Source organism: Helianthus annuus, chromosome 9 (assembly GCF_002127325.2).
Source record: "Helianthus annuus cultivar XRQ/B chromosome 9, HanXRQr2.0-SUNRISE, whole genome shotgun sequence".
Taxonomy (NCBI): Eukaryota; Viridiplantae; Streptophyta; class Magnoliopsida; order Asterales; family Asteraceae; genus Helianthus; species Helianthus annuus.
Window position 1 is genome coordinate 33,096,223 of NC_035441.2, and position 27,508 is coordinate 33,123,730.

A 27,508-nucleotide genomic window follows, 5' to 3' on the forward strand; every position below is an offset into this window, starting at 1 on the left:
GATGACTGTATGATGCGGTGTCAGGCCGCATCGCCACTTGTGGTGACTGTTGCTGTTGTCCAGATCCTTTGTCATGACGAAAATGTTCATAGGATGCGGTGCTAGGCCGCGTCGCTATGCGTACACCCGTTTTTATACACAAGGTAAGTCTTCCTATCGCTTGACCGATTGGATTCGACTGCTGTGTTCGTGCGTGCCCGCACGAACACAGATAGGTTCTTGCTGGTGGGGGTTTCTGATAAGGGTAATGGTCACTCGCGGTCATGCTGACGTGAGATCCGGGACCATACCCCTTCAGTTACTGTCACAAATTAGCGATGGCTCTTTAGGTCGATAAAGTTCGTCGCAAACAGTGCCACCAAAACAGATTAGCGGCAAAGGTATTTTCAGCCGAGATTGTGGCAGTTTTGGCTGTTGCAAACACAATTCTGTAGTAGTGTTTCTCTTTAAACATGTATGATTGTATGCCTAGGCGGGTATCAACAAATACAATTATATCATTATTTATGAGGTATATGATAAGTGTTGATCGTGTGAACTATATTAAAAAAATGAAAAACTCACAGAAAAATTCTACAACTAATTTAGCATGCATAAGAATGAATGATATCGAGTTGGGAAGTCCGATATTAAGCCCTTCATAGAATCAATACATGTATTGATAAGAAGATTATTTAGCCCTGTATTCCCGCCAGTGACATTCTCAACAGATCAAATCTACAGCTGTGAAGCTCGTTTTACAACCTGCCTCTTTGTTCGCCTTCTTTACTAGACAAAAAATGGAGTTTCCAGCTACAGGAAACAACCAACAGCCACCTTTCTTCCTTGCAACAAAATTTCCGGTCCCATTGAGATTCATGGTCCACCTGCTCTTCTTTTCACATGTGAACAATTTGACGTCTGATCACTCATTCATAGTGCTAATTCTTTTTGTCAAGGCTCTTTTTGGGAACTTGTTCCACTTTGGTCTAAGAACCTGAAAAAAAAGGGGATAAAAGTCAAAATATTGACTGCATATTTGCATGTACAACACTAATGAAAGTTTGTGCATACCTTAGTTTGGTTTAGTTGTGGAAACAAAATATTGATTAATCCTCCAAGGGAAACCCATTTTGCTTGATGACTGCGAAGAACGGTTAGATTTCTCCTGTAGTTTTAGTAAAGCCTGCAGTGAGGTCACTAGCTCACCCATGGTAGGCCGTTTTTCCGGATCATTGTCCACACAACGAGCTGCCATTTTAGCAAACCCTCTTAAACATTTAGTAGAAATCGTTCCCTTGATACTAGGATCAACCATCTGATCTAATTTTCTTTTTTTTACACAATTTTTAGCCCACCTTACCAAACTACATTGGTCCTCCTCCTCTTTGTCTAGGTCTACTGCAAGCCTTCCCGAGAGCAATTCGAATAATACAACTCCAAATGCATACACATCTGTTTTCCTTGTTAATTTTCTAGTATAAAAAAAGTCTGGATCAAGATATCCGAATGTGCCCTTAACACTAGCATCAATACAAGAAATCGATAGGTTGGTTGGGTCGATTTTGGACAACCCAAAATCCGAAATCATAGCTGCCATGTTTGCATCTAAAAGAATGTTTGTACTCTTCACATCACGGTGTATGACTCCATATCGGGTGCCTACACCGGTGTGAAGGTAGTCCATACCACGTGCAGCACCTACGGCTATCTTGAGCCGTGTCACCCAACATAAGGGGGTATGAGATTTATGTAGATGATGGTAGAGGGTCCCACTCGGCATATATTCATAAACCAGGACCTTCTCCTTGATATCATCACAATAGCCAATGAGAGACACCAAGTGACAGTGGCGCAACTTAGAAAGAGTATCAATCTCAGCCCTAAACTCAAGTTCCCCTTGGTTGGAGATAGAATCCAACCGTTTGATGGCTACCACATGACCAGCTTCTTCACCGGAAATTTGACCTTTGTAAACAGTTCCAAATCCACCCTTTCCAATAACCAATTCAGCAGAAAAGTTTTTGGTTGCAGCTTGAATTTCTGCAAGGGAAAAACTGCGACACGTGTGTGCTGAAGTTGATGAAGATGCCTTATAGCCTTCCTCAGGTGCAGAGGTCATTGTCCTGCTTAGTATTTTACATACAAAAAACTAGTTGTCAACTTAACCGTCAATAAGCACGGTGACGACTATTTAAAGAGATTCAACATAAGTCCATTTTAAATTAAAAAAAGAATTCCAAAACAAACATGTAGGGCTGTAAACGAACCAAACGAACACGAACAAGGCTATGTTCGTGTTCGTTCGTTAAGGAAATTTGGATGTTCGTGAACTGTTCGCGAACACATGATGAACAGAAGTTTGTGTTCGTGTTCGTTCGTTAAGGAATTTTGGTTGTTCGCGAACAGTTCGTGAACACTAACCACGAACGCAAACGAACACAAATGAAGTTTAATTTTGAAAATTAAAAAAGGCAGCGTTAATCTTAAAAATTGTACACAACGAAAGTAGTTAAATATAACAATTTAAAGATTGAAGGGATGGATAATATTGGGTTCAATCGATTAGAGATAAGCAAGGAGCGTGATATCAAAAGAGGGAGAGGGCCAGAGAGAGGGAAATAATACATATGGGGAAAGTAAAAAATTAATAAAACACTAAAAACTTTTAGAAAAATAAACATAAAAAACCGAACACGAACAGACAAAAACGAACAAACATGAACGAACATAAATGAACATATTACCGAACGTTCACAAACGCAGTCGAACGAACGAGACCTTTGTTCGTGTTTGTTCGTTAAGCTTATCGAACGAAATTTTTTGTTCGTGTTCGTTCGTTAAGCTTATCGAACGAACATAAACGAACTTCCCGCCGAACGGTTCACGAACTGTTCGCCGAACGTTCGGTTCGTTTACGGCCCTACAAACATGCATAATTAACTTTTTCAAAATGAACTTTGACTATTCAAATATGAAATTCCCAAAGTGAATTCGTTCTCTTAGTGCAGAAACGCACTCCACATAGGTATGAGGTGCATGACACTTGAGAAATTTGTTGTCCAAAAGAGAAATCAATAACTCATGCTCTGTTCATGTGATGATACTAGAAAATAGTATGTTGTATACGTTGGCATTGGATATGTAGCAATATCATAAAATAAATCATGAAATCAGGATAATACCTGTCATGTTGATTTGCAATTCTTTCTGAGGCAGGTCCAACACCTGAGAAATTTGTGTCCACAATCTTCCTCGCATGACTGGTCAATGTCCCTTCATTTTCCTCATAATCCATTGATTCAATGTCTTGGAGCGTAATTTTCTGAAAAGTACTGTGTTATTAGAAAGAAATATAATACATAGCTCCGGATAATACTACACAGAGGGTGATAAGAACTTGCAAAAAGGAAGAAGTCTGCTGGCAGACTTGCTCTGTTGTAGTATAATATAATAAATTCAATGGAGCATAAATTTTATTCTGTCTACAAATTTCATTTTCATTTATGGACTTAGAAGACTAAGTGTGTTTCCCTTTATAGTATAACTAGTTGATGCCCCGCCCGCGCTGCGGGGCGATGGCCGAATAATTCTCAATCAATTAAAAAAAGACTACTATAATTTTGCTAGGAAAAAAAAAAACAAAAACGATGATAAGACCGTAAGTTTTAGCTCAGGGGAAAACTGTATTTTTTTAGGACTAATGAGCGAGTGTTAGGCAGCTCCTTGACACGAAAAAAAATTAAATCGAGTAACCCAATTAAAAAAATACTTTATAGTTTTGCTAAAAAAACTAAAACGATTGGAAAAACGCAATTTTTAACTGAGGGCGAAATCATAATTTTAATTCGGGGATACATCGTGAATTAAATGGACCAACGGGGGAGTGCTAGGAAGCTGCCGGCACGACTGTAATTTTACACTGGGGGAAAATTGTTATTTCACCATGAAAACAAACAAAAACGATGGGCAAAATGTAAATTTAAGTTGAGGGAAAAATCGTAACTTGGGTGTGAGAAAAAAAACTAATGGCAAAATTATAAATTTATACGGGCCAAAATCGTAATTTTGAACCGAGGGCAAAATTGGAATTTTTAGCTGGGAGCAAAAGCGTAAATTTATTTTTAAGTGGGGGTAAAAACATAACTTTTACCTGATGGAGAAATCGTAATTTTAAGGGAAAAAAACTAATAGCAAAACTGTAAATTGAAACGGGGAAAAATCGTAATTTTGAACCGGGGGCAAAATTGAAATATTTAGCTGGGAGTAAAAACGTAAATTTATTTTTAAGCGGGGGCGAAAACATAATTTTGAACTAATGGCAAAATCGTAATTTTAAAGTGGGATAAAATCGGAAATTTGTTGGGCCAATAGGAGAGTGACAGGCAGCTGCCTGGCACTATTAGCTTGCCACCCATTTTGCCCAATGAAGGGCCATAGCTATTGCCCTGTCGGTTGGCAAACTTGTTTTTGTAGTAGTTGATAATATAATATAATAATTTCAATGGGAAATTACCTTTATATCTTGGCAACTAAGTTCATCTGTAACCACTGATTTTAATCTCTCCCTATGTGTGGGTGAGTTCGACACCTTACTCTCATCAGAACCAAATGGTTTAGATATGCCCTCACTTTCTATTTGTTCCTGAACAAATTACAAAAAAAAAAAAAAAAAAAAAAAAAAAAACAATAACAAAGATAAGACAATGAGAGCATTAAAGGGAAAACTAGTAAAGTAATTTTTCATCGTTTTCTAAAGACAAAGTGAACTCACCATTTGAGAAATGTTAACAGTTTTCAACTCTGTAAATGACTGAATCACCGGCTTTGGCCGACCAGTCTTTCCCCATCCTCTTACCTCTGTAACATAAAAGAGAAGATATGATAAACTTTCTCTACTCAAATTTTAATACAAACACATAGAATTAGCTTTGACACAATCAAGGAACATACCAGTGTAGTCAACGGCATCACCAACTAAAATCCTAAACCAATCAGAAGTCAATCTGCCAACCTCCATTAACTCAAAGAAATCACGCCGACAAAGATAGGATGCTCCTGTGCTTAGCTGAAATCTAGACAAATCTCCTCCCAGAATTTCTGCCCAACCCAAGTTATAATCCAAGATTTCCTGATCAGAGTACACAAGGCTCACACCACATTCATGTACCTCCAATCCACTAATCTCAACAATAGAGACCCCAACTGTGTCTCCAATGTTCAATTTATTTCCAATTGGCCAATAGCTTAACCATATACATGCTTCACCAACTTCAGGTTTGCCAAAGACTTTCGGGTTGTACATCCAATCAACAACACCATTCGTAGTACTAATTTTACAAAACCATGCACAATCGTCACCAGATATTGAATACTTGAATGTTACATTAATTCCTTTGAGCCACTTATTTTTGGGACACAAAGGCACATCGAAGAACAAAGAGTTTGATACTGATAGATACTTGGGCGTCAATCTTGGATCCTTTATATCCGGCAAAGATGTGCTCATTATACCGAATTCAGACAACATCTGGGCCACATAAACAAAGGGATCAGTCATTCTATATGATTGGTTTGCATACAGTATATGAATGATTTATTTTAGACTTGATTTTAGAATGCGCTCCGATGCATTTTGATCCCAAAAGATGATGTGCAATGCGTGATGTGCGCGCATCACATATGAGAGGCGTTTGCTATTTAAAAAAATTACTTATAGATAATATTTTAACTTGTTAGCTTTAAATACTAAAAAAACTAGAGATTAAAATTCAATATAAAGACAAAAAGAAAGCTCTCGTACATCAGGGCGCATCATGCGATTTAGAGTGCATCATGTAATCGCATCGCATCACGCGCTTCTGATGCGCACATTTAAAAACCAAGATTTCAGAGAGAAACAACAAACCTGGATTTGCCAATTTCTGCCTACTGTGAGCTCATCCCCGACAAGGGGCACCTGATGGTTTTGATATTCTTTTAGCCACTTCATGTGATACAAATCAGTTTCATCTAGTTTAGCTATTGGTACCAGTTTGATAAAGCCTTCAACTTCATACAAATTATTACAACCTTCATAACGGAACTCTTGCAGAGTGAATCGATGTGACTGGAACGTTATTCTCTCTAGTGACTCACAGTAATATATATACAATTCTGCAAGTGTACTAGGGAGAGATACAAGACATTTGAGTTTGGAGCAAAAACTAAGGTCGAGAATCCGAAGATTTTCAAGATGATCACAGCAAGGCAATGACTCAAATCTACTATTTCCTAAATTCACATACTGCAAACATGGTTGAACAATGGAGCTAAAAGGAATGGAATCAGTAGAAGCAAGACGGCAGTCTTTGAGGATTAACTGTTGTAATGAAAATGGTAAGGAAAAAGTAGGTTTTTTTCTATGCCCCAAACTGTATAGGTTTTTACACCCTGTCAGGTTCAATAATGCGAGCTTTGTAAGGTCTCCAAGGTTTTCACAAACACTAACCAGATTGTAACAGTTCCGAAGATTTAAAATCTCAAGATTAGGGATTTTGACAATGTTGCGGATTTCAATAAGATAGTGTGAGTCGTTAAGATTTAGAATCTTTAATGACTGAAGAACCTGTTGCAAAAGTAGGACAAATTTCTTTAGCACCGTAAAGTTTCAAAATATTCATTAAATATCAAGAACAACAAAAGGAAAATATGTGATTCACTACCATAGGGGGTTCAAATACTTCCAAGCCGCCATAGCTCATATCTATCTCCACCAAGTTTTGCATGTATAACTCTGGGGGTATGGTTGTTGAACAGAATCCATGCCAAGACAGGTAGATCGATTGTAGATTTTTCATATTAAAAGCATCTGTTTTAAGTGCTGATGACTGCAAATTTAGCATAAAAAAAGTTAGTAATGTAAGGTCCGATGCACACAAGCACGTCATCTATTCCTTCAAACCCAAATTTCAAGTAACTTTGTACTTTTTTTTTATTTTTTAAGTAGTTTGTAATGTTTTATTTATTTTATTGAAATTATGTTTTTTTTTAAATAAAATTGGCATATAAATTAAAAAAAAAAATACAAAATATAATAAAAATTAATAATTAGGTAATGATGATGGGGGCTTTAAACCATTGCATGCAAGTTAATGGAAGGGGCTTTAAAGCCCCCTATGTGACATGGCGTTGAGGTGGCGCTTATGTGGCATGATAAAGCCCCTAGGGGGTTTATACCACACTCTCTAGCTTGGTTTTAAAAAGCGAAAAGGCGCACAAAAGCGACGAGGTCTAAAAATGAGGCGCGAAGCACAAAGCGCAAAAGCGTTGCGCTTTTCGTACCCGAGGCGCAAGAAGATTATATAAATTTTTATATATATCTCATAGGTTTTTAGCATCCCTTATCCAAAATATAGTTATAACTAAGGTTTATATATGATTTTACCTACATGTACAAGCCAAAAAACCTATTATCCAACACTTTCATGCATAAAAACAACATAAAAACACCCAAAATACATAAGGCACGCGCCTTAGACCTCAAAAACCCAAAAAATGCGCTTTTCTTGCGCTTTGTGGAAAAAGCGCACCTCAGGTGCCATGAGGCGCTGAGATCTGCGCCTTAGTGGGCCTCGCGCCTCAGGCGCGCTTTTTAAAACCCAGCCCTATAGCCTAATAAGGTTATGCTTCTTACAACTAATCCAAAATTAAGTAATGATGACTACCAGGGGCGGACCTACGTTACGAGGAACGGGGTCCCCGGACCCCAATCTTTTTTTAAAAAGTAGTAGAAACGGTATATAAAATTGTCTATGGTCCCCATAAAACAATTTAGTTGGACCCCATAACAATGAAAGTGAGCCTAGTGCAATGGTAAAACCCCTTGTTAACACACAAAAGGTCATGGGTTCGATACCTGTTTCTTCGTTTTTTTGTGTTTTCTTTTTCTTTTTTGGACCCCATTGTCCAAAAATCCTGGGTCCGCCACTGATGACTGCAAAAAAAGCTTAAAAGGGGTTAGTGACAGTGTGTGTTCCTGCAGGCAAATCAAAGAAACAAACTCTGTCGATGCTTAACAACATTACATTTTTCATAAGTGGCACAACTGCCTTTCATGTCCCATTTTTTAACAAATTTCTACACCTTTTCCCACTACCCTTTTGTTTTTTTATTGATACTAAATTATAATGCATTTGTTAATTGCATTTTAAAATATCCAAAAGTTGAGAATTTTTTTATATAATGCATAAGATACAACTATAAAATGAAGATAAATTTGTTTCTCAAACACTAATTATACTTTAATCCCCTCATCTTAATTACACTCTCATTCTCTTATCTTTAACCAAATTATATGTAAATAATTCGTAGTTACACTTTGTCCCCCTTATAAAAACTAATTACCCCTTGATTTTTAAAGCACCACAATTTTTTCATACATCAATATTCCTTTAAAAAATTTTACAATAAAAACGAGCATCTTATTCTCTTTAATTCGATTATAGTATTGCTACAGTTTTTGTAATTTCCGTGATTAATGGTGTCTAGGGTAAGCAATAATTGAATCCTTAACTAAAACATAACCGAAATCAAACAACAACTGAATTAATGGAAAACCGATTAGCCGAAAACCGAATTAACCAAAAACCGGCTACTGGTTTTTTGTACCCTCGTTTAACCAAAGTTAACCGAACCAAACCATTCATAGTTTCAAATATTTCTAGTTTTTATACTTCGAGTTCATGTAGTTCATGGGAGGCGGTATTAAATACAATCTCATCGGAGTAGGTACCAAATATAAGCATCCTAAGCTTTTTGTTTGGAGAAACAGAAATAAGACCTCCAAAACCCAGGGTGGAAAAGTTATTATAGGATCCATTGAGTTCCACATCATCAAGGGAGAGCAATGTTTTACGAGCGTTATGTGATTTGTGGTCAAGACGTTCATGTTCAACGATTGGGTCGGAAATGGTGGTTAGGGTTTGAGAGATCCGGAGCTGTGGTGGAGGCGCTATGAAGAGATCCGACGGTGGGGGTGGGGCTGAGGCTGATAGGTGTTCTGAGAGAGAGTATGTGTACCTTGAAACAAATCCGTAACATAGACTAAAATTTCTCGCAAAAAATCATTTCTAATATGAACAAATTTCTGCACCTTTTCCCACTACCCTTTTTGCTTCTTTTCTTAGATATATGCATAACAAGATTTAATATCCACAAGAAAAAACAAACTAAAAGTCAAAAGCAAAACTTAAGATCTTTACTTCTTCTATCTCATAGGATCCATACGAAACTACTTAAACATAAAGATATGAAGCATCTTACCTCTCCTTTGCTTATCTCATAGGATCCATTGAGTTCCACATCATCGACATCCATTGAGGGTATGTGATTTGTGGTCAAGACGTTCATGGTCAACGATTTGGTCGGAAATGGTGGTGAGGGTTTGAAAACTCCGGAGCAGTGGTGGAAGGCTGGAAGCGGTATGATGAAAGGTTAAGAGATCCAGCGGTGGGTTGGTGGGGCTTTGGCTGATCGGTGTTCTGAGAGAGAGAGAGAGAAGAGTACAGGAAAGTGATAGGAGAAAGAAAAGGCGTGATTCTAATAAATAAAAATCTTTTGGTGCGCGTGTCTCTATTATGGATAAAACGCTATTATCATGAATATGATATTATTAACGTGGGTCAGGGGCGGACCCACCTCATGGGGTGAGTGGGCGGGGGGCCACACTCCTTGAAAAAAAAAATTTAGTGACATTTTTCGCGAAAAATCATAACCGCACCCTTTGGAAATTTTTGTCCGCACCCCTTGGAAAATTTCGACTGCACCCCTTAGAAATTTTCGTCCGCACCCCTTAGAAAAATGTTAGGAATTTATATAAAAATTGTGAACACGGATTGAAACCCGATCAAATTATGTAAACAAGTTAGCCCACTAACCCCTTTAATAAAACTTAAACTCACTGCATTATAGCCTAGTGGTATCTTGGTGGTGGGATAAGGCTTATGATCATTAGGTCATGGGTTCGATTCCCACAAAGGGGGTTTTCCCAGATTATTGGGTTTCCTCCTGAATTGGTGTATAGGCATTATTGTCTAGTGGAGATGGATATGATCGGGTGGTTCTGCTGGTGGCACGATGATACTCCAGTGGTCCGTCAGTGATCCAAATTTTCCGTTCAAAAAAAAAAACTTAATACCCATTCAAACCCAACCTAACTACAAGTTTTGTTAAACAAATCAGTCCACATAATAAAAAAAACCCAAATCGCTGCCACTTGCCAGCGACTCCCGCCCTCCCTCTGCCTCACTTCAGCTCCCAGCGACAACATAATTCCGGCCGACAACTGCAAAATTCATGTTGCAAACTGGTTAATTCAGGTCGCCCCTGACAGGTACATGGTTTTTTTTTTTTTTTTTTTTTTGTTATTTTGATGTTTATGCAATTTTGTTCAAGAGTCATGAGATAATAGGATTTTAGGATGGGTTAAAAAAGTTTAAACTCTTATGTTTTTTTGAGGTAATTTGGGGTTGTTCTAGTCTTTATATGATGGGTTTGTTGTTTCTTGATCTCTTATTAATTATATGATTCTAATATAGGGTTTTGAAAAGATGAAATTCAAACATTGAACGTAAATAGGTAATTCGATTGGTTTTGATGTTATATTGGGTTATTTTCAATAGAAACAAATATATATATATTTGTTAAAAAGGTTTAAAATTTTATATGTTTTTATGTATTTTTGGGTTGTTCTAGTCTTTAGTTGAGTGGTTTTGTTGATTATATGATTGTTGGTTGGTAAATAACAATTACTAGGGCTTGAAATTCAAAATTTTAAATTGAAAATTAAGTAACATGGGCTATGGTTGAACACTTGAAGATCCTTGTTTATTTTGTATGTGATAGGATTAGAAAGGAACAATGAGTAGGGAAGTTATGTCGCGATTTCTCAAGAGGAAAGGGGTTGAACCACTTTTTTCGCCGAATTTTTCTAATTAAAGACCAAAGTATGCTTTAAATAAGCTTTTTTGTTCTTTTTTATTTAATGATGAAGAGAAATAGAAGTAGAGATGGTTTGAACTTTGATGTTTTTTTGTCTGTTAATGTGATAGGAAGTTAGGAAGTAGGATTTGATTGTTTGAAAATTGAAATGGAACCGACCCGATCTGATTCGACCCGCTATGAAACTTTGTTTGTTTGTGTTTACTTGTTTTACATGACCTAACCCGATCCGACTCGCTATGAACCGATTTTTTTATATAGCTACTAAGGGTCTAAAATTTCTAAAAAAATTTCGCCCCCAGGAAAAAAATCATGGGTCCGCCACTGATGTCGGTTCTCATTTCGTTAGAGTTTTGTTGAGTGATTTTGCCAATATGCTCACTTTTTATGAAAATGCCAAGACTCCAATTGGAGAAATTAGTTAGAAATTTTAAGATTTTTTTAATCTTGAATTTGTCCGTTTTGAGTATGTTTAACAGATGATAATGATAATTTGATATTGAAGCCATTTTATTACTGGTGATATTTATATTTATAGTTTATTATAATTGATATGCAGATCAACAGTTATAACTACATAAAGGTTATGAAGGTTATTTGTAGTTTCTCATATATGCCAGTTGTGTTTAACTATTGTTTGTTATTTGCCACAATCTTTGATGGTTTGGGTATAACACTATAACAGCTTAAGGTACACACAAGTTACATTCAGTGATTGAGTGGTTTCTAATATAAAGAAAAACAACCTATAGAAAGAGTTGGAACTATGGGTGGCAATCTTTGTCCAAACACATAAATTTGGGTTATTTTGGACTTTTAATGCTATTTTAAAATATTATAATATAATAGAAACTCTTTATAATGGGTCTAAATGAGTATACTCTAAAATAAGAAATATAAAGGTCGGGTCAGACTGGGCATAAGATAGGTGAATCTTGTCCTACCCAACTGCCAACTCATCGATTTTACTTGTTTAGATCCCAAATGCTCTTGCAACTTCAACGAAAGTGTTCGTAATTTGTATACCTGTTGGATCTTCTTTTTTGTGTGTTGAAAGTTGGTAATTTGAAGCATGGATTCCTGGTGAATTGATTGTCTTTGTGATTTGCGTTTTGTGAGTCATATGCCAGTGGTGAGTTATTCAAGTCTTATTAATTTGGGGATTTCCCATACTGACGGATCAAATTTTCTGTTTTTTTGAGGTTTGACAATTGAAATGAACGGGTTTGTGTATTTTATCTATCCAATTCTATGGAGTTCGGCTGTTCTATCCATAATGAACTTGATATATGCATGACTATTTCTTCAGTCTAAGGATCTCTTTAATTGTTTACCGTACATCCATTGCAGGTTACTACAATATGGAATGCAAAGATGGAATGCAAAGATGGAATGCAAAGATGGAATGCAAAGATGCTTCTTTGGTTATTATTTATAATTCTATATTATATATTATATTGTTCCCGTTGTTTGTAACCGCCATTTGGGTTAATTACAGCCGTTCAAAGTCATCAACTTTTAATCTGAGCCGTATAAAGTCACTAAATTCCTTCTAGAAGCAGCAGTTTATGGCAGTTCGACACTCTCTCACCCATGATCTTGCAGTTTCCTGCAATTTATTAAGATGCACCAATAAAAATGCATTATCAGAACATGGGTCGAACAAAAGTGCAAGTTATAATTTGACGGTTAAAAAAGCCTTCCTTATTTTTAGCAAGTTAGTGGGGTAGTGGACAATGTAACTGCCGAATATGATGGCTATATAAGAAGAATGAGGTACCACAAAAATATGTCTTCTTTTCACATTTAACCCATTCGAACTACACCAAATTTGCAGCCATGGATGACACTGATGCCTTCTACAACCTATTCTAAGCAGCTGACTATGCAATGAAGGTACCACTAACCCAAAAAATAAATATTGTTATATATGTTAACGCACGTATTTATTGTAGTCGAGTACCAACGCAGCCATACCCAAGAAGGAACAATTCTACAGCTTATTCAAAGATAACAGGAAGGTATTGTTTTTTCTTTGACACACATACAGAGGTTAGCAATTTAAACATGGTGTAATCTTTTAATACGTTTTCTAAATTTCTATCAAATTTCTACAGCTGAGTAAGAATGCAATGACAAGTTGACAACCAACAAGGAGCAATTCCCTAGCCAACTAAAAAATTATCAGAAGGTATTTTTTTTACTTCCACACACAAGTTAGCAGTTTAAACATGGTTTCAGTGTTTAGTCTATTTTTACCTTCACATATAGCTATGGATGACTACTACCTATTCAAAATAGCTAACTATGCAATGAAGGGTACCAACAAAACAACATGCAAGAAGAAGCGATTTTATGGCTCATTCCATAACACACATATTATCAATTTAAACATGATCTGATTGTTTAACCCGTTTTCTAAATTTCTATCAAATAATTACAGCTGGGTTAAAATGTAATGACAACCAACAAAGAGGAATTTCGTAACCCAATCAAAGATTCTCAGAAGGTATTTTTTCTAATTTTCCCTGAATTTTTATTATTTAATCTGACAATGGAAACATGGAGATTATTTCATATGATCAATTTTTTAGTCCTTGCAAATCTGATATGCACAGGAAGGTAAGAGTTTTATAATAACTGGCAATTGAACAATAATATCATATGGTCTAATTTTTAAGTCATTGTCACACACACACACACACACACACACACACATATATATAAATATATACTAGTCGTTTACCCGCGCGATGCGGCGGGAGTGGCGATTTACAATAGGATACTCGTTTACCGTTAGTTTATTAGTCGTCTCGTGATATATTGTATAGTACTTAAGTTAGTTTTCTTATTCATGATATGTTGGTACTGGTTTTTCTGTTAGTTTATCGATTCTTTGGTGATATAGTTTTGTTAATTTTTTTAGCTGTAGCTTCGGCGTGATATATCTACAAGAAGAGTACAAAACAAGGAAGTAGATGTAATTAAAAACACGAATAGTACAAAACAAGCAAGTAGCTAGATAAAACACCAAAAACAAAATACGGGGAAGCTCTTGTAACTCTTCCTGTTTTACCAGTACATCCGTTCGCCCATGAATTTCTTGTATCTTCTTCTCTACTGTACCAGATTTCGACACACAAAAAAACCAATGTTAGACGCTTACAGGTGTTGGTGTTTTGAAAAAGTAATTAAAAACGTAATTTCTGGAAGCAATTAAGGTACAAAATCTACAAACTTACCTTCATTTTGATACGAATGCGGTTCATTAATCACGCAACACTTCCTGGTAGACAACATTTGATGTGTAAACTCCGCGTTGTTTAAAATCTTTGGCGAGATGTACCAACACCTTCGTAGTTTGTCTTGAAATCCCTCTTGACAATGCAACATAAAGTTGTCCACGTGAACCGACAAACTTTGTTAACAATAACTGCAAGATGAGGTAGTATTGTATATTGAAGTATCCTAGAAGCCAAGGGGAATACACGATGCTTTTTGTATTCAAAAAGTGCTTATAGCATTAACAATAGTAGCTACAAATGGACGTGCATCTTAAGTGGATGTCATTTAGAGGACGAGCATTGTTTCACCTTTGCTTTAGGAAGAAACTTTATAAACTATTGTGTTATATGATGTTTGATCGTCCAAGTATAATAACGATAACCTTCATGATTTCATCGCAACTATACTGTATATGCTCAACGAAATGGATTCATGTCGTTATTTTCATCACTCATCACATAGATGAAGGTTTGATGGATTCAAGAAGTTTGGGAGGAAAGGTATCCAGGTATAGGAAGGTGCAAGGTCGCCCATCGGCCAGGAAGAAGTTGAAGGGGGAAGCGGCTGGAGCTCGATGTTAAGATTTGCACCGAAGAGCAACTGCTTAATTATGGTTAAATTCAGATTTGCATCGAAGAGCAACTGCCCGATCACTATGAAATTGACATTTGCTTTTTTAAGGGGCTGTTTGGTAGCCTCTTAATGACCATTCAGATGCTACCTCTTAATGGTTTAAAACCTCTGAATGAATAAGAGGTAAGCTCAAGTCTGAATGGTTAAGAGTTAACCTCTGAATGATAAATCATCACATGTCACATTCTTCTACCTTCTCATTCGTAAAATGACCATTTTCCAAAACAACCCGTCCTAACCCAAACCTGTTTCCCTGCCAACCTGACCAGTCCGTTTTGCCAGGCATAGCCCCAACAAATCAAAATCAAATCCTAATTTCATATGCCGATTGAGAGTAAAAAGGGGGGGGGGGGTTAAAAAAGATGCGTATGTACAAGTTATAGAACATTTGTAGGTCATAACTTAAGCACTCAACCAACAAGTGTGGTATCAAAGATCCGATATCTTATGCTACTTCAGACATCAGTCTCATCAATATTATAAGAGCATAAGCAGCATTCCACCCATGGATTTCTTAGCTTTTCATCCGAATCGGCATTCTGTTTCTTCAACTCCAAGCAACGCGTTATGCTTTTTAATCATCGTATCAATGGAGGGATAGCCCCCAAAAAACTTCACCTAATAAAAAAAGAAAGCAAGGACAATAAAGATTAGAAACAAAAGAGAGTTATGCTACTCTATATTTAAAAAGAAAATACAAACCCCGTCTTCTGCATATATATAAACATGAATTCTGGCAGTAGGATCTTCAAGGGTGAGTCTAATCCTGTAAGTACCACAACACAAGGAGCTTTGAAGTCCCTAGGATGATCTGGCAGTGTTGCCACTACCCGAACTACACATCTGAATTTGGCTATCACCTGAATATTTAAACTCATCATCACATAACAAATGCTTTGATAGTGGAAGAAGACTGTTATACCTCTGGATAGGTGAGGACGTCCATTAGCGTAACAAATGGCACATCTTGATGGTTCGTATCTGCATATAAATGTAGAAAGTAGAAACGTGGGACTGTATAAGTGTATATAAATGAAAGTAATTAAAAAAAATATGCAAAGTGTAAGGGCTGGACCTGTAACTTTAGAAGGCCAGGGGAGGCACGTGAACAGCTTTCGATCCCATTTGCTTTCCGCCCGTTCTTCATATGTCCTGAACCACGTGATAAAATGTGTGAATTTTTCTACAATTTTAACAGTCCAAATAATTTATTGTGTATACTTAACCTTCGACGATGTATTGCATGGTCATCATCGTCAGGCAAGAAACTTAACTTAGATTTTGAGAGCAGAATGCCACACCATAAACATAACGAACTTCAAAATTTATGTTCTTAAACTGAACCCGTTTACCGGGCTTCAGTAAGTGAAGGTCCAGCTTCTCTTTGCAGTTGCCATTAGTCATCCTTAAAACAGTTCCAACAGTTGGGGAATTTACACAAAACGTTTCTTGACAGAGGTATTGGTTCCAGCTGCAACGGAAGAGGGTTGTCAAATTCTTCATCAAGCCTACAGATGTAGATAACGACAAAATTTAGAACGAAAATCAACAAAGAACTGCAGAGACTCCACATATGTGTATAAGTGGTTAATAAGCATGAATAACATGGAGTCAACATGTGAGCTTAACCACTAAAGGTTAAACATCACTCACTTTGTGTGAATATTTACTGGTGGAGCATCGGTTCCATCCCATACGAAAAGCATCCACTCACCATCTTTGTTTTGTTGATAAAAAGATCGTTTTTAACAGGGTCGGTTTTTAAACCAGTTTGATCGCCTTAAGATCCGAATTGATACGGATCGGTTTGGGTCGGGCTTCAAACCTGTTATAAAAAAACTGATTTTTTTTACATATATACATTTTTTGGATTAAAACAAACAATTTACTAAAAAATCACTTAAAACTTATAAAAACCAGTTTTATTTAAACTGTAAAAAAACAGTTCTTTTTAAATCGGTTTTCAATGTGTGATGGGGAAACCGGTGGTTTCGGTCTGTGTTGAAACCGGTTTATAAAAATTCGTTTCTTTTTAAAACCCGAATCGGGTTTTTTTTCCGTTTTTTCCCAAACCGAGTTTTATGCCCACCTCTATTGCCAATGCAGTTCTATGCGTATGCGGTTGATGAATAATCCAGGAATGAAAAGTTATAAAACAAACGCACATAAGTACATAACTATTCTGTTACTTACAGGTTGCTGTGAAAAATGAAAATAAGGACACATATGCTCCAGAAATGACTGAATTTGATCTGGTGATGCAGGTATAAACTTCTGTGTTCGTCTTGTGAAGTATTACGTCTGCAAAAATCTCGGGTTATTGATTATACCTCTAGCACCCTCCAACCGGTAGATCTGCAACACAAAAACCTCCTCGATTAGCGCATTGACTGTTTTAAAAAAAAATTATTGAAGTAGTTATCTATAAAAAGATTTTAAAAATAATATAAAAGTGTTTACGGGTCAATCCAACTTGAGTTGGCAAATCTCAACCCGTACTAAACAAAAATCCCATTGCCCGACCCAATCTCTTGCGTACTCCGTGATGTGCTGAGTTGACGATAGAACGCATGAACGAAGCTAAATCAGTACACGATATGTTCTTGTATCAACTGTAGAAACATTAACAACATATAGTACGGCTGATTCTACATGTCAAGCTGCCAGTGACAGAAAAGTACCACCAACGCTTGTTACCCTATCTTTACCATGGTTGGACTCCACACGACAACCATTCTCGAATGCCGCTTCCCCTCCTTCATTCTTGTTCGCTTCTCTCTCTTTATCCTCATCAGTCAGATGACCCCTTTGCCCTTCCGCATCAGGAGAAGCAGTAGCAGTAGTGGTGAAAATAACGACATCAGTCTCTGCAGTAACATTGGCACCATCATTCTCAGTCTTGTATTGATCTTGTGCAACCGGGACTTCTCCTTTGTTGTTCTCGTTAGCTTCATTGACATCAGCAACCTCATTGACAGGCTTAGTTTCTTCCACTGGGGTTTCTCCTTTGTTGTTCTCATTGGCTTCATTGACATCAGCAACCTCATTCACAGGCTTAGTTTCTTCCACTGGGGTTTCTCCTTTGTTGTTCTCATTGGCTTCATTGACCTCAGCAACCTCATTGACATGCTTAGTTTATTCCACTGGGGTTTCTCCTTTGTTGTTCTCATTGGCTTCATCGACATCAGCAACCTCATTCACAGGCTTAGCTTCCTCCTCTGATGGGGGCATATTTGGAATTTCACACACGCCTTCAACAGGAGTTTCATCTTTCTCGTCTTTTCCTTCAGTTTCCTTGAGGGCATTTTCGTCCTTTTCTTCACCTTCCACAGGGACGTTTGTGTCCTTGTCTTGCTTCTCGCTGTCTTCCGTTGTAGTTTTTTCCGAAGCCTCTTCTTTTTGTTTGACATCATCAGGTTTTTCTGCTTCCTGCATTCAACATATTTCTCTTTCTCTTTCCCTGGGGTTTCATCTTCTTTGGGTTCTTTGTCTTTTTTGTCCTTCTTTGAAGTAGAAGACCGTCTAGGCTTTTTCTTGACGGGTTCAGTTTCAACCGGTGGTGGAGCTTGCTTGACTTTCTCAATGATTCTTGAAGACCGCCTCGGGGTTTCACCGGTTCCCTAGTTCAATTATGAGATTTTGGGCCCGCCAGGGTGTGCTTTTAGGTATTGATCCAGCTGCTTCCTTGTGGTGATCTCTTCACCAGTTGGCGTAGTGAACACAATCTCGTTTTTCTTTGGTGTCCCTACTTTCTTTGGCAAGAGCTGCAAGTAACAAATCACAATTTAAAAGTCAATCAGAGAAGTATATATCCACACGAAAAGAACCCAAAACAATTCAAGTGCTAACCATATGTCATAAAAGAGAGTAAAAATTAACTATTCTGGTTATTGCATTTGCTTACTTTAGTTTAATTTGTATTTCAAGTTATCTGTTACTAACCAGAATCAAATAATTAGTCGATACACTCTGCCTACAATAGCCATCGAATTGGATTATATACTTACAATCTAAATCTTACCCTCTTGAGGGAAATACTAAGATACTCATAACACGATTCATACATGCAGCTTATTCTAAACCAAGCTAACCATCAAATAAGGCGGCTTATTCTGCAATCTTCCTTAAGAAGCGCATTTACTCTCTTAGAAATATGGCCGGCTTCAAAATTTCCATCATTTACCAGAACAATGAATATCTAAACCTTAATCCACTTTACCACAACTCACCTTCACAGGTGACGGTGTTCCAACTTATAAACATGAACCTAGAACAACCCTGTAAATATTCCCAATTATGCAATCAACGCCCTTTTAGAAGTTTGTCTTCCAAAGATGACATGTCAACTAATATACAAAACGCTATTGTTCAAGTGATACGTATCCAATCATCCAAAGAATGTCATTTCTTCGGTGATCATCAGTCATACTTCACTATAACTCAACAAATAAAAAATAACCAACGGAAAATCAATCATATATTGTAGCTATAGAAGTATGATAGAAGTCAGAAAATGAAGTATATCTTCTAAACGAACAGTATCAGAAGAAAAAAAAATATATGTCACTAAACTGATTTATCAGCATATGCAGTCAAAAGAAATGGTAACACAGCCATATCAAATACCTTGAACACAATTACAGCAATGTGCAGTAATTTTAAAAGTATTTTTTTCTCCATAAATGATATGTAGTCATTACACATAAATGAAAAAAGAAACCATTTAGGAACCAAGAAGTCTTGTAACAATAAACAAGTATGAATGTGGACTAACTTATCACATTTATCATCATCTGGTAGTAAGCTAAGCATGTGAGAACCACAAAACTAAGCATTCAGCTCCAACTTCAAGGATACGTGCTTCAATGTAACCTCATGCTTTAGTTATTACCTCAACTCGTGTCATTTAACTCTTCCCCTCCTCGTAAAGTTATAGCCTTCACAACTGTCTTTTGGACGTCATAACAAACGTTTCCCAGATCGTCATCTAACACAAAACAACCAAAATCATTGATGTATTGCAAAATACATCTTTTATTCGTGTAAAGTTTGTATAGTTTTCGTTATATTTAGTTTTGATTTTCATTAGAATATGCATGCTATTAATTAAATCGTGTTTCGCAGGTCTTGATGCTCAAATATGCGAGAAACCGAGTAAAACAAGTTAAAATATTGAAGTGTCAAGTCTTGAAGCATGTTGGGAAGGTCGAGGAGTTGAAATAGAGTTTAAAAGCTGAAAAATCACTTTCTGGCACCCCATCACCCACTAAGCAAGTTTCTGGCACCTGGCGAGAGTCTGAAGTTAATACATGATGAGCTGAAAAACAAGGTGGCACCCCACCACCCAGTCCCTGATCTTGTGGCACCCAGCCAGAAGCCTGTAGTTGGCGAATTTTGTTATGGAAAGTCATATATAAACATCCTAAACGTGGGAAAAACCCTAATTTCGACTTTGGGGACTTCTTGGGCAATAGTTGAGCATTCTTGGAGTTTTTTCGGAGATTTTGAAGCCTAGGAATCATCGGTACGAGTTCGGGGAAGAAGACTTGAAGATCTAATCGGGTTTTCTAGTTCTTTGTTCTTGACTTTTCTTACGAAACTTGTTACAATGAATTCTTTGTTGAACATATTTGAATTGTTTTCGTTTATGAACATGCTCGGCTAGATTTATTAACCGCCTAGACTTGATGAATGGGTTAATTTAAAGTTTTTACCGGTTTTGTTAATTGCATGATTGTTATGGGTGATTGTATTTAGTAAGAGGTTTGATTTAATGGTTTGATGTGTATGCGTACTTTGAATTGGTTTATTGTTATTACTTGCTTCATATGATTCTTAGTGACGGTCTATATCACAACATAGAGTCATATTAGGGTTTAGGATTTCGGTGAGTGTCTATATCACATAAGAAAACCTTAACTCTTTAGGGAGAATTGGCCAATAAACCCTAGAAGTAATTGGTAATAATTTGCTAAGTCTTAGTGTTCTACTAGTCCTAATACCTGGAAAGTGAGGGGCTATTGGTAGGTCTTACCCGGCGAATTGCTTTAGATAGTCCTTGGAAAAGGTCATGTCTTGGTTTACCTGTCGGTATTATTAGTCTATCAAGTCAAATTAATTACTTCAAACTACCCTAGACCTAGGATTGGAAAAGAATAGGTCAACATTAGGGTACTTACACAATAATTAGACAACTGGAAAGGCGTCTAATAACCGGTAGGATTAACGGCCTAGGTAGTTCCACAGGTTTCTCCTTGAGAAGGGTCGAGGGGCCTCGATGGTTCTTAATAGGTTTAGTACTTTAAGATCCCGGTTCCATAACTCGTGCACTTAACTTAACTTGTAATCTCTTAAAACAATCCAGGATTCTTGTCTAGGTGGTCTCGTTCTCACATAAGGAAAGTCCTCAGTCTTATTTCGTATTAGTTAATTCTAGTTTAATTTAGTAGTTTAATATAGATTTCCTAGATTTTCCGTAACCCCCCCCCCAAAACAATTAAAACAAGTAAAGTCGTGTCTGTCAGTGTCTATTAGAGTCTAGTTTACGTGATACATAGAGTCCTGTGGTTCGATATCCGGACTTCCTAGGTTATACTACATTGATCGGTACACTTGCCGGTTGTGTGGTTTAGGTTTTAGAGAGTCTGTTTTTATAAATTTAAAGCTTTGTCGTGTCTAGTTTAGAGAGTCTAATATAGTTAATTTTCATAGTCTGTTTCGCACACATCAAGTTTTTGGCGCCGTTGCCGGGGACTCTTGGCAATCGCGTTTATTAGCTTTGATAGACCTTATTTGACATATACGTGCTACGTGTTTAGTTGTTTGAGTCTTTTATTTTCGTTTGAGTCGTAGTGACTACTGTTGCTTTTCTTACATTCAGGTTTTTGCTGATAGTGGATGCCACATCTGCGCTCGCACGGACCGCCACCGAAGCCACCAGTCACGGAGTCATCATCATTGTCTCGTTTGGGCCAAGGCCCACAGGTTAGTATTTCATCACAGTTTCCCAATTTCGATTCCACTCCATTACCCACCCCACTTCAATCACCCAAAACATCACCTAAGATTTCCCCACCCGATAGCCCTACTTTTAGCACCTGTAGCATCCCAGAGAACCTAGAACAGATGGCCAACGCTAGGCAGACCGTTCACCAACAAGCCACCCAAGGCTTCACTGGTCTTGCGTCACCCATTACTGTTCCACCTATAGTTAGCGAGAACTCATGGCAGATTCTATCTTATGCCATGCAAGCCATCACCAATAGCATCCAGTTCCACGGTCGCGAGGACGAGGATGCACCGGCCCACATAAACCGGTTCTCCCGTATTCTCGCTACTTTTAGCCTTCATGGAGCCCCAAATGATGCCACTTACCTTCAGCTCTTCCCGTTTTCATTAGCCGGCCGTGCGGCTACTTGGTTGGACTCTCAACCAACCGGTACCTTCACCACATGGGCGGGGCTTCATCAAGCCTTTTTGAATAAGTATTTCCCGCCCGCTAAAGCCTCACGTCTTAGAGACCAAATCCACTCTTTTCGCACGGAGCCCGACGAGCCTTACTACCTTGCTTAGGAGCGTTTCCAAAACCTTTGTGCTCGTTGCTCCCAACATGGTCTTTTAGACTGGGCTTTATGTGAGAAATTCTATAACGGTCTCACCCAAGAGACTCGTGATAGGTTTGATACTAATGCGGGGGGGGGGGGGGCATATGATGGGTATTCTTACAGTTGCTGAGTGTTTAGAGCGTTTTGAGGCATTTGCTCAGTCTCAATCCCAGTCACGATCCGATTAGCGGTATCAAAGTGGTAATTCGAATACCACTACTAGTGCGCCCGCCCGAGGGGTGAACCATGTCACCATGGACCCTAGTTTGGCTGCTGTATTGGAAAACATGACTCGAGAGCTTAAGGAGATTAGAGCTAAGGATGATAAGTGTGAGTTTTGCCGAGGGGGTCACAACACGAGTGCGTGTCCGTTGCTAGTTGGTGAGGAGCAAGTTGATTTCGTAGGAGGAGGTCAAGGTAGAGGTCAACCTAGTGGGCTTGGTAATAATAACTTTGGTTCGGGTTGGCGTAATAATAATTTTGCTTCTAACAACAATTTTCGCTCAAACGGACCCCCTGGTTTTCAAATAGCTCAAAATCCAAATAGGGGTTTAGGTTCACTCTTTGGTGGGGGTTCAAATGGGCAGGTTAATGATGGGGGGGGGTCAAGTAGTCAGGTTCAAACAGGTCAAGGGTCAAGCTATGATCTTGGGGGTAGTCTAGAAAGGATGGAGTCCATGATGAGTCAACTAATTGTTAGGGATCAAACCACCCAAAAGAAACTTAGCGAACATGACCTTATGCTTAAGAATCACCAAGCTGCTTTCCAAGACCTTCAAAGGGTTGTAGGTGATATGTCTAGGAAGTTAGAGGAGAGATTACCCGGTCAGTTTGCGGGTAACACCCAACATAACCCAAATGCTCATGTAAAGGCCATTACCACCCGTAGTGGCAAAACCGTAGGGGACCCGAGCGTAGAGGAGAGAGTAGTCGATGAGGATGAGGATATTGTAGACGAAGAGATAGAGACGGAGGCTCCCGGCAAAGTGCAATCGAGGCTGAGCCCAGCAAGTACCGCACAGCCCGGTGAGTCTCAAGGTGAGAAGAAAGTAGAGAAACCTCCCGTGGATGTTAGGCCTTCGCCTTTAGTGAACCATGCGTATGTCCCGTTCCCTTCCCGTCTTAAGAATAAAAAATACTCGAGGGAATACGGGCAATTCTTAGACATCTTCAAGCAATTGAAGATTAATCTTCCTTTTATCGAGGCACTCCAGTCTATGCCTAAATACGCGAAATTTTTAAAGGACCTTCTTAGGAATAAGGAGAAGTTAGGGGAGTTGTCGAATGTCCCATTGCATGGGGGATGTTCAGCCGTTGTCTCAAATCAGTTTCCTGAAAAGCTTACCGATCCCGGTGTTTTCACAATTCCTTGTCTATTCGGTAGTAACACTAATACTAGAGCTTTAGCCGACCTAGGTGCTAGCATCAATTTGATGCCATTTTCCCTCTACGAAAAGCTAGACTTAGGCGAGCTTTCACCCACCCGAATGACATTATCCTTAGCTGATAGATCCGTGAAACACCCTAGGGGCATAGTTGAGAATTTGCTTGTTAAGGTGGACAAGTTCGTTTTTCCTGCTGACTTCGTCATTCTCGACATGGAAGCCGATGAAAACGTACCGTTAATCTTAGGACGCCCGTTCTTGAACACCGCTAAAGCTCTCATAGATGTCTTTTTAGGCACCATCACACTTAGAGCGGGCGAGGAATCGGTAGTTTTTAAGGTTATGAATTCGAGAGGGTCAAGTGATAGGGTGCAGGCGGTATCGTTAGTGGGTGAGTGTGAGAAGGACGAGAAAGATGAGGAAAAGGTGATGAGTGGTCCGAGTCTAGAAAAAGTAATAGAACTCAAGTGTAGGGACCCACCTGATAGGAGAGTAGAGGAATTAGAAGCGAGAATGGTGCGTTTAGAATCTAAGCTCAAACCGCAAGATGAGGAGTTGAGAGGTTATGAGAGAGATAAGGGTGTTTGGGTTGATTCGGGCAATAAGTATAATGGTGCTACAGCCCGTGACTGTGTGTTTGGAGGTGAGCTGCACCTCTATGATCCCCCATAAGTATGTGAGAAGTTGTTACTCATTTGTAGAGTTTGTACCGTTTGTATCTTCGTATCTTTTTCGTAGTTTTCGGTAGCTAACAGTTGTTTTTCATAGTTTTTCGGGTCCTTGTTTGTTTCTTGAGTCGTTTGCAGGAATGTATCACTGAGGATTTGCAGGAAATTGCGAGAGGAATTAAGGTTTCAGGTGAGTTTTTATACTTAGAAAAATTTTTGTTGGTTGTTGGATGGTTTGGGGATTAAATCAAAATTTTTCTAAGGCATGAAAAGGAGATTTTGGGTAAACTTTCTGAAAAAAAAAAGTGAAAACTCAAAATTTTTCAGAAATATATATCGTGCTGGCGGGCCGCCACCCACCACATGACCTTATCGCCACCCGCCAGGAGCTATATCTGCAGTCCACATCTCACTTTTAATTTTTTTCGGAAAGCTTTAGCGTGGTGGCACCCCGCCACCCATCACCTGCAAGTCTAGCGGCCCGCCTTAAGCCTATCTGCCACTTTAATTAATTAAAACCCAACAAAGGTTCACGGGATAACCTTTTCCCTTCCCCATCGCTGAAACAATTACCCTTCAACCCCTTTCCTCTCCCCTAACCGCCGACCACCCCCTCACATATCACCCACCTTCTCGCCGTCAACCTCCATAACCACCGAATAACCCCTACTCTTCACTGCCGATATTACCCCTTATTCCACAGACAACACATCCCCTTCAACCATTAGCCCACCATGTTTTGTCCCCTACCCCCACTACCAATAACCCACATTGTCACCTAACCTTTTATCACCATTAAACTTTTTCACCCACTGGTTACCCACCGAAGAACAAAAGAAAAGAACCATAAAAAAAAAAAATCTCCATTACCACCTACTCCCTCACTCATCCGATTTCAACCATCCATTCACCATATTTCACTTAAAGTCTAAATTGTTCTTTGGGATTCAAGTTTCAAACGAAAAATCTCTCAATCTCTTCTTATTTCTCTCAAATCCAAGGTATGCCTCCTGTAAATTTTGTATTTTGAGTCTTATATTTTAGTTTTTATTTAGATTAGTTATGAATTTAGGGTTAGTTTTTGTTGAGTCTAGTGTTTCAGTCATGTCATGTAGTGATGATAGGAATTTGCAGCTTGGGAATGGGTTGAGGCAATTGGCCTTTGAAGGTTGCGGGTGGCTTGGTTTGGGGTATGCTCGACATATCGGTCATATTTTAGACTCGGGTTTGCCGACATTAAGTGTGGGGATTCGGTTTGGAAAAATTTTGGACATAAATTCAGATTTATAACATCCATTTTGACCCGTTTCACTAAGGCGACACTAAAGTTTCAACTTTATATTGGTTCGCATTCGATGTCGGTTTGGTTTGTGGTTTGTTTTCGGGATATCGATGGTTGGCGGGTTGGATTGGAATTTGATTTGCTGAATTTAGCAATTGGCTTGGAATACGTTGACGTCTAAAGCGCCAAATTTGCGTTATTGAAAAAAAAATTGCGAAGAATCAAAACCTCCTTTAATTAGGCGGCACTTTTCGACGCTAAAGTTTGTTTTAAATTAATACATGGCTGATTTTAAGCAAGTTTGGATGTCGATGATGGTTTGGTAGGCACTTGGGTTTACTTGAGGGCAAGTAAAGTGCCGGGAGGAGGTATAGTTTGTAATTTGTGTAGTTTGCGTCCACGTTAGATCGAGTCCAGTTTAATGGTTAGTTTAGGGTCTTTGGTGTCGTTTTAATTGTCTTTGCGTCGTCTTAGTGTCTTAGTGCGTATTTTGCTCACTTGATTTGTGATACCACTAGCCCGTACTCAATCTCCATTCGGGCGAGGTTCGGTTTATGCTTAAAAAGAGATTTGCAAAACGTCGCTCTAACATCACTTTGTTTTAAACTACAGCCGCGAACGAAATGCTATACGGCCGTTGTTTTTGTATATTTTACCGGTTTCGTTTAAAAAAAAATTCAAAAAAAATAAAAAAATAAAAAAATGAAAAAATTCAAAAACACACACACAAAAAAAAAATATAGTTCGTGACTAATATTCTGCTTTTCTTTGTTTTGTCATATGTGAATTGTTTTTGCAGAATGTCATGTTCAGGATCATGCAGTCGGCCAACAGGAAACGAGGCCAGATACTCACCGAAGAGTGGGACACAGGCGGGTGATGAGGTGTTGGATGATGCGGAGTAGAGCGAGGATGACAGCTTATGTCTTTTGTTTATTTTTATCTTTATGCTGTTTTTAATCCTCGTTTGTTGGTTTGTACTTAAATACGTTAAACAGGTTGGTTGGGATTTTGGGGATGGTTGACTTTTGGTTGTTGGATGTTCACACTAACACTTAGTAGCTTACATATTATCTTTTGCTAGTGTTTGGTGTTTGCTTGATTAGGTTGGTATTAGTAGCCGCTTTCGTTCGCGTGTCCGAGATTAGAGTTGTTTGCTGAGCGCGTTTCGAATTGGAGGGCTTATGTGGAAACGACTGGCACTTTGACAGTCTCACATACTCAGCTAAGTCGTTTCCCTTTTTGTTGTTGTTGTATATTTTTTATTTATTTCATTTGCAGTTTTTTTTAGGTAGTTGTTGAGTCGTATTTTCGTTCTTGCATTAGGGACAATGCAATCTCTAAGTGTGGGGATGGGATACTTGTAAATATTTGAGTCATAAATATGAAAAAACACAAAAAAATTAAAAAAATTGAAAAATCCAAAAAAAATAGAAAAATAGAAAATGTCTTTCGAATAAAAAAAAAGAAGTTTGCATTTTTTTTAAGCGGAAAGTGATAGAAAAGATGAATTTTTGCTCGGGTTCGAATAATAATAATATGAGATTATAATAAATCGAGCTTGCGTCTAGTTAGGGATATGTGGATAGGCTCGGGTTTGGTTTTAAGTCCCTTTGATCTAATATACCTTAATTGTCGGTTTACTAGTGGGTTTTCGCCTGAGAGATATGGGAAATTAAAACCGCCAATAAT

General features: G+C 38.2%; 2 protein-coding genes, 1 long non-coding RNA gene and 1 pseudogene across 3 annotated transcripts; 1 reads left to right on the forward strand and 3 right to left on the reverse strand.

The window, feature by feature from the left end:
• Window positions 1-497: 497 nt before the first annotated feature.
• Window positions 498-9,583, reverse strand: LOC110877455. Its single transcript, XM_022125605.2, has 10 exons — window positions 9,283-9,583; window positions 7,877-7,954; window positions 6,684-6,848; window positions 5,888-6,586; window positions 4,933-5,509; window positions 4,754-4,839; window positions 4,496-4,624; window positions 3,165-3,304; window positions 1,054-2,105; window positions 498-976 (listed from the first exon to the last, which is right to left on the reverse strand). Exons 1-9 carry the CDS (start codon window positions 9,367-9,369, stop codon window positions 1,055-1,057), a joined length of 3,012 nt encoding a protein of 1,003 aa, XP_021981297.1. The 5' UTR covers window positions 9,370-9,583; the 3' UTR covers window positions 498-976; window position 1,054.
• Window positions 9,584-15,181: 5,598 nt separating this feature from the next.
• On the reverse strand, window positions 15,182-16,281 carry LOC118481694 (annotated as a pseudogene).
• Window positions 16,282-17,532: 1,251 nt separating this feature from the next.
• On the reverse strand, window positions 17,533-18,312 carry LOC118481695 (myb-like protein X). The gene is made up of 2 exons (XM_035976899.1): window positions 18,070-18,312; window positions 17,533-18,006 (listed from the first exon to the last, which is right to left on the reverse strand). The coding sequence occupies exons 1-2, from the start codon at window positions 18,310-18,312 to the stop codon at window positions 17,533-17,535; spliced, it is 717 nt and encodes a 238-aa protein (XP_035832792.1).
• Window positions 18,313-24,893: 6,581 nt separating this feature from the next.
• Window positions 24,894-26,902, forward strand: LOC110877453. The gene is made up of 2 exons (XR_002557057.2): window positions 24,894-25,535; window positions 26,616-26,902. It is a non-coding gene; the product is annotated as an uncharacterized LOC110877453 (long non-coding RNA).
• The last annotated feature ends 606 nt before the right edge of the window (window positions 26,903-27,508 follow it).